The sequence below is a fragment of the Callorhinchus milii genome, unplaced genomic scaffold, assembly GCF_018977255.1.
Source record: "Callorhinchus milii isolate IMCB2004 unplaced genomic scaffold, IMCB_Cmil_1.0 Scaffold2, whole genome shotgun sequence".
NCBI lineage: Eukaryota > Metazoa > Chordata > Chondrichthyes > Chimaeriformes > Callorhinchidae > Callorhinchus > Callorhinchus milii.
This window is the reverse complement of record NW_024704743.1, coordinates 109,013,195-109,021,288: the sequence shown is the minus strand read 5'-3', so window position 1 is coordinate 109,021,288 and position 8,094 is coordinate 109,013,195. Positions and strand designations below refer to the sequence as shown.

The window sequence follows — 8,094 nt, the reverse complement described above, 5'->3', positions numbered from 1 at the left end:
TTTGCACACACCTTTCAAGACCTTTCCTAAACTAAGCCATCTTACATTTGTGTAATAATTTGTGTAATAATTTGTGTAATCCGTGTGCTTGGATTCCAATTCCTCAAGCAGAGTTACAAATTGCCTGTGGTTTAATCCTCTTGCTCGAATGTAGTTGACCACTTTTGTAACTGTGCCCACACCATTGTCTTGTTCGACCCTGAACTGTCCTTTCTTCCCCACATCCCCGCCATGACTGGCACTGCCTACAACCACCTCTGCAACATTGCCAATCTCCGCCATTGCTTCACCCCTCAGGCTGCCGAAATCCTCACCCACACATTTGTCATATCAAGGCTCAATTACAGAAACTCCCTCCTCATCGGCCTTCCCAACTCATCCAAAACTCTGCAGCTCGTGTACTCTCACGCACCAGGCTCCGCGACCCCATCACTCCCACCCTCGCCCAACTCCCCATCCCCCAGAGAATCGAGTTTAAGGTCATCCATGGCCTTGCCCCCGCCTACCTCTCTGACCTGCTGACTCCCTACGAACCTGCCCGCTCCCTCCATTCGGTGGGCTCCGATCTGCTCCATGTCTCCCTCCCGACATGCCCTACCATTGGTGGCCGGGCTTTCAGCCTCTCTGCCCCCACACTCTGGAACTCCATCCTACGGTCCCTTAGCCTCGCTTCCTCCCTTGCCTCTTTCAAAGCCAGTCTCAAGACCCTTCTCTTCGACCGTGCCTTTGGTCGCCCTCCCACCTTTCTGCCTTCCCTTACCCCTATATCACCCCTGCTCCATGCTCTGGCCCCGACACCTGACTGTTCAGCACATTGGGACATCCTCCCGACGTAAAAGGCGCTCTATAGATGTAATTTTGTTGTTGTTGTTAGTTTTAGATCACTCTTACAGAGGACCTCTTGGTGGATAATGTACTGTAGAAAAACAATATTCTGTTCTGGATTTGTTTCTTTGACTTGATCTTGAATTCTTTTCAGTAACCCAACATTTTTGCCTGTCAGATTTAGGCTTCCATCAGTGGTCACATTCACCAATTTTTCCATTCCCTCCTAATTTTAAGTTACACTTATTTACTGCCTCCAAAAAGTCTTCTCCAGTTGTCGCATCTTTCATTGACTGCATTGATGCCAATTCTTAAGTGAGCTCAAAATGTTTGGTGATAACTTGAATAAAAATTATCAAATGGGCTGTGTCTTTGACATCACAAGTCTCATCGAGTGCCAGTGAAAAACATGCAAAATTGCTTACTTTATTTTGTAACTGCAGATACAGGTTCTCAGAGATATCCTCAACATGTCTCGCAATAGTTCGCCTTGATAAGCTAATGTTCTTGAACTGGTTTTTCTTGTCTAGGCATAAAATCGAGGCAGAGTCAACCATACATTCCTTTATAAATTCTCCTTCAGAGAAAGGTTTGCTGTTCTTGGCGATTTTGTGTGCAATAACGTAACTCACCCTTGTAATCTCATTCTGGGACGCAAATTGTTTTGTGAAAATGCTTTGCTCTTTTTGAATTCAAACAACCATCTCATGAGCTTTCTTGCCTTTTTGTTTGGCAGAAATGTTCTTATATTTGCAAGCATGTTTACTCTCAAAATGGCGATTCAAGTTAAGATCTTTGAGCACTGCCATACTTTCTTTGCAAATTAAGCACACAGCTTTTTCACCCACACTGGTAAAAAAAAAATTGATTCCATTCTTTATTGAATATTCGGCTTTCAGGGACCACCTTCCGCTTCTTTGATAAACTCATTTCGAATTAATGTCCTCTTCAGTGAAAAGTATTGCCACTGTTGTCACGTGTGCGTATGAAAATTTGCCAATCCGTACATTTCTGTCTTCAGCCTCATTCAGCACTCAAAGGAGCGTGCGCACAACTAAGCAGTGTGATTGGCTAATGTTCCTGGTCTGATTCAAATGCAAAATTTGTGGGACTTTCTGGAACTGGATCTCCCCAGGGGAGGGGGAGTCTCCCCGTTTCTCCCTCTCCCTTCCCCGAGGCCCCCTGGCCGGGTCAATGGCAGTATGTTACCAGTGCCAGTTGCCGGTGCTGCCTCTCGACCGGCCGGTGCCCAAGCATGTCCTGAGCCGCCGAGGGGCCATCAGCTTCAGCTCCAGCTCGTCTCTCTTCGGCTGTGCCAACCCCAGGCTCCTGTCGCAGGTAAGACAGAGGCTGAGCACAGCTCACCCACCAGCTTCCCCTCACCAACTTTCACATGTCCACAATAAAGTTGTCTCTTCTTGTGATTATTTCCCTTTTCCCCTCTTTAAGCTCTTTAATAATATAATAATAATAATAATAATCCAAGGATTATTTAATGTAGCGCCTTATCACCTCGTTGAGGCTTCTCAAAGCGCATCACAGAATATTTTTATGTGGATTGACTGTGTATTTTGTGGGCGAAACGATTTTAGATGTTCTTGCAATGTGAAAGGTGCTATATCAGTGCAAATGTGTTGCTTTTCTTTCCTCTTATCCCCCCTCCCCTTTTTGCTAATTTCCATTTGGCATTGGTTGGGGCACATACGGTTCCCATAGACATCAACCAGCAGTTGCTCACAGATCCTGTGTGATTTTTTTTTGACTTGTGCTCCATCTCGTTTGATTCACTTTTATTAGAGTTCATTTTTTTCTTGTTAATCTGGGGTGTTTCTTGTTGACGTTTTTTTCTTTTATTCTCAGCAGTTGGGTCACTGTGCTATATGTTTGCTGCATTTATGGTCATTGCTTATGTATGCATTATTTGATCCAGTGGTGTTTCTTACACTTTGTAAAAACAAGTCACCAACAAATGCAATATTGACAATCACTGCTCGATTCCTCACCTAAGACACCAAACTATAACAACCTTCCTGGTTGCTCGCACTAAACTTGTGGGATCTCTGTGGGATCTTTCGTTTTATTTGCCCCTCGGCTCTCTAAGCCTTTTATTTAGGTTTTGACCAAGTCCACTTTCCTCCATCTCTACAGCAAAGCCTGCTTGCATCACTATCTCATCCCCAGCACAGCTAAAGCCCTCATCCATGCCTTTGTCATTTCAACTTCTCCAATGTCCTGCTTGCTGTCCTTCCCATCACTGTCCTTCAAAAGCTCCAGATCATCTACAACTGCGCAGCTGGTTTCTCTCCTGCACTCGGCTTTGCAAGACAATCTTCCCCAACCCCCAGCGGATCAATTTTAAGATCCTTGTCCTAACCTTCAAATGTCTCTATGGCCTTGTCCCATCCTACCACTGATATTCACTCTACCAACTCTGGTTTGCTTGATGTCCTGCAATTGTTGGAAGAGCTTTCATTAATTTGCCCCTTGACCATTGTTTCCCACTCTGCTTTCAGAACTGATTTAAAGGCCAGTCCCATTGTGCCTTTGACCATTTTCCCCCTATCCCCTAACCTCCCTTCCACTTCATATATGCCAAGTTCTTTTAGATGTTCTTCCAATGTGAAAGATGTCATATAAGTGCAAATGTGTTTCCTTTCTTGCCTCTTTCCCTTTTTGCTGATTTTCATTGGTCATTTAATGGGGTATGGTTCTACAGATGCCGGGGGTTCTCTTGTGCTTTGCTAAAATGGGACGCTCTTATTTGTGAGTTGATGCATATTTACAACGCTGGAGTAATTTGTCATCTCTTCCATCAGTAGAGCAACCAGAAGAGGCAAATAGGATTTGTATTCCTGCTCTAATCTTGTTTTCACCATGGTAGATAAAACTGAACCAGTGATGAATGCCAATTTAGTTCTTTTGTAATATTCTTAAGGTGGTAGCACAAGTTATAGGTGGTCCAGGGGACAGCTGGATGCCTTTTTTAAAGCTATTTTTAATTAAATTTATTTGAAATGGGCTGCATTACAAACCATAGTTGATGCATGATTTAATTTATAGACCTGAAACTGACTCCTGAGTTGGTTTTGTTGTGCATCTCACTTTAACAGAATAAATAATCATGCAAAAAAGTCTGGAAGGGAAATTCAAATCTTTAGTAGATTTATAGGTAGACATAACCTAATTCAATGCAGAAACGGCCTATATTAACAGTACAGTATCAATAGAGCACTAGACTGGGACTATTGTCTGCCTATTAACTCAAAATCGAGGCAATCTTATCATTCCAACATCTACAAACAGATTTTCCAGGAGAGGTCACTCTAACGAACATTAGCTGCTATTATATCCAGGCTGCTGAATCAAATTGTAGGGTGCCACTTACGTTGGATCAGCTAATTCAGTGCACACTTGGAATCAAACGGGCAACCCTTTCCTCTGCATAATTAATTACTATACCCAAGCAGTGTCTTTATTCACTGAGCCCTTAAATGCCTGTATAAAAATTGTCAAAAATTCATTGCTGTGTGTTTAATTCCCTGGGTAGTTATTTCAGTTCTCGTGCAAAGTAAGTTTTATTGAATGTATGGTTGAATGGTTACTGAGTTGGTTGGTTGATTCTTGAATTTTCAGATGTTATGTGACTTGTGAAAAGAGGATAATGAGCCTGTCTCTCCTTTTTAATAGTGTTGGGGTTGTGCTTGAGTAAATTCAGTATACTTTTGAGTCAGCTTGGCAACGTCAACACCATTGTAAACCTGTGTGTGCTATTGCTGTCTAATCGATTTGAACTGCTGATCCCAGGTCATGAATTCATAATTTGTTTTGATATTTTTTAAAAACCTATTAACTGCAAAAGGGATCTAAGTCAAAATAGTGAATGGTTCCTGCTGTTTGTAAGAAGATAGTCAAATTCCTGTGAATCTGAATATTGATGGGAACAACTGCTATTATAATATTCTTACAATTTACATTTATGTAACGCCTTTCACAACAAGATTGCATTTATAGAGTGCCTTTCACGTCAAAGGACGTTTCAAAGCGCTTGACACTGCTGGCTGTGCACCTGACTTGGGGGTGGAAGCTCAATTGAGTAGGAGGGGAAAGACTGAAAGATAACAGTGTGCGAGTGCAGTTTGTATCTGATTGCCCACTCAATTTGTTTATTTATACATGTCAAAGGATTCTTCAATAGCTTATGGGTTCACTGACCTGATGGAAATATGCCATACAAGCCAAGAAGGTCTGCGTTTGCTCATGTAGTTGAGGTGCTACAAGTAGCTTTAGTGTCCCTGGGTAGAAGGGTGGGGGGGAAGCTGGGGTTCCCATCAAACAGCAAATTAAACATGTGTGAATATTGGATAATAGGTTTGGTTTTGACTGCATGCTTCCCATGATTAACTAGCTTGCCAGCAAGGTTCTTACATGAGGAGTGATCATTTAGATAAAGTACTGAAGGGCAATGTGAACTCACAGGACTCGTATCTTTTAGGAGAAAAATTTAATGGGATGAGAAAAAAAAATTTCACACTGAACTTGAATGTATATATGAAGGCCAATGCTTTTTGTGGTTGTTAGATTGTAAACCATTTGAAATGTGCTATTTAGAATAATTCACAAGCCGGGTTGATTCTTGGAGCTTAGGATACAGTATTGAGGTACTGTGTGATTTGTAATTGGACAAAATGGTTCACTGATGATATTTTCCTACATTAATGCATGTATTTTCAGAAATGTACTTGAGAATGTAAAAAAATAGAGACTCCTGTCAAATCCTGATGGGTAGGTTAAATTTTTTTGGGTGTCCACTGTAACGTGATTTACATCTCTATTTTGTCTAAGATACTTGGCCGGTTAAAACCATCTCACCAACTACACTCGAGACTTCTCTGTGTTTTTTTGTGTTTATTAAACTTACATAATTGAACGTAAATTTATTCCAGCTTTCGGGAAAAGACTTTGCAAAAAAAACGAGCTAAACTATAATACGTAACTACTGGGCCTCAAACGCTTGGGAGAGACCCCAGGAACAAATAGAATGATCTTACCCTATTTTAATCCTTGTGTCACTCCCTGAGGGTCCGGGTTTTCAGTGTTAAGAGTTTGTTGGTGTTGTTAACCAAACTCCAACGCTCAAAAAACCCCCACAAGTGGCTGAGAACACTCAGCAGGTCAGGCAGCATCTATGGAGAGTGGAAAGTGACTCAAGGTTTCCAGTCCATGTTCCTTTATCAGAATCTCAGACTAACACTCAGACACTCCCACTATTACTCCTCCCTTTTATAGCCCCCCATCTCTTCCCCCATGGGATTTCTCCCATCCTATCAGCCCTGAGCACCTGGGACCCCGTCCCTCCCTGTAGGAACCTCATTAACCCTTTACTACCTTACACCATTAACATTGCCCCTTTCCTGCTGTGAAGAGAATAAAGTTATCGTTTTTTTTTAGTGTTTTGAACAACCTATTGCAATTTTGCACTCTATAAACCACTTGTTTTGTTTGTATTTGTGTTTTTTAAAGAAGTCTCTGCCTGTTTATTGCTGTGCCAAATGTTATTCCCAGCTGATCCCTTCTCTTGGGTTTGTAATCACTGCTTTTTACCCAGCTGTGTGGAGATACACAAGAGCTGCATGGGAGTGACTGTCTTGCTTTTGTTTCCATCTACTTCCTTGTGAATAAACCAGTAGTTTAGTGAAGAAAAATGCCTTGGGTTAATAATAATAATAATTCTTGCATTTGATATAGCGCCTTATCACATTGTTGAGATGTCTCAAAGTGCTTCACAGAATATGCTGTAAAGTGGATTGACTGTTTTGTGGATGAAATGCAGCAGCCAATTGGGCACAGCAGTGTCCCACAAATGGCCATGGATTGAATGACCAAAATTTATTTTTCTTTGGATGGATTATTATCCCAGGAAAGCGATCCACCAATCGACTAACAAGTGGGTTCCTACTTACTGCAAGGTAAACAGAGGCGTGTGGAGTAAGGAAACTTGCCTAAGGTTTCGCCGTGCCGGGAATCGAACCCGCATCCTCTCACTTGTGAGGAGAATGCACTAACTTCTACACTACAGGACTCTACGTGTTATCTAGCTTCTATCTTAATCATGAGTATAGGTGTAATAATACTGTTACATGTGGACGTCCCAGCACCTTGGGACATCCTCCTGATGTAAAAGGCGCTACGCAAATATAAATTCGCTGTTGTAATAGTGCGTATTGACTGTTTCACTACCAGAGCCTTCAAATACAATAACTGCAAAGTTTGGAGAATGTGTGTAACTGGATCATATCTTAATCCAGGTTCCAAATTTTGAGAGAAACAGAAGAACTTTGCTCTTAGATTGAGTGCAGTTAGTGCTGAGGACTGGAAAGAACACTGCTGAATGTACCCAGTATTAACAATTCTGTTTGATGTTGGTTAGAGGGGCGAGCCAGGGCTCGGTTCGTCAGTCACCAAACAAGAAATCTTGGAAGGAACCTTAAATAGAGATACAATAAATCTTTGGGTACGTGGAATTCGATTGCAGCCGGACCTGGCCCAGAACCAAAATAAATTTCTGCGGGCCAATGTGTAGAGTCCCACCAGAATAACTCTCCTAGTGTGAGTCAGTGACATGATGAGCAGCCTGCAGCTTCTCGCCTCACTGTCCTTTCACTGCGGTTTGGTGTCTGCGTGGGCGAGTGACTATTTCTTTTTAAACACAGTGGTAGAAATGCATATGCAATGGAGGTGAATTGTCAGTAAATGTCCGTAAATGCATTGCTGGCATTTTCTTGCACTGCATACGCGTTGTTTGCATTACCAGCATTGTAATTACACTTAGCCGGAAATTCTGGCTTGCCCGCCTGAATGTCTGCTCCATTAGTCCGGCTAGCCGGGGTTTATCTGTACAAAATTTAAACTGGAATCGAAAAAGGAACCCAGAACAGAAATTTAGGATGCAACAAGACAGAAGAACAAGAGGAAATAGGATTAGAGTTGCAGGGAGCAATTTCAGGAAAGATACCAGAAACAGGTTGCCAGTAAGAGTGGTTCAGGCCATAATACTGGATTAAATTTTTTTTAAAAAAAATTCTCGATGCTCTGATGGGAAGATTGTAGAGTAGGAAGGATGAGATCTAATGGTGCGAAGGGTCTTCTTCATCCAAATTGATCTTGTGATTGATACTTATTTGCAAACCCTGTATCTTACACAGCGAACCGCTGCACACAAGTTGAACTAATCTCTGCTCCAGTTTCCTGAATAAGGGAAACCGGGAAACG

General features: G+C 42.0%; 1 protein-coding gene across 2 annotated transcripts in view; it reads left to right on the top strand.

Annotated features, from left to right (window-relative positions):
• Nucleotides 1-1,965: 1,965 nt before the first annotated feature.
• Nucleotides 1,966-8,094, top strand: part of pde7a (phosphodiesterase 7A) — a 45,824-nt gene continuing 39,695 nt past the window's right edge. For both annotated transcript variants that reach the window (XM_007896745.2, XM_007896744.2), the window contains exon 1: nt 1,966-2,163. In XM_007896745.2, coding sequence (XP_007894936.1) covers nt 2,020-2,163 — 144 coding nt within the window. In that variant the 5' untranslated portion in view covers nt 1,966-2,019. The remainder of the gene's footprint in view (nt 2,164-8,094) is intronic.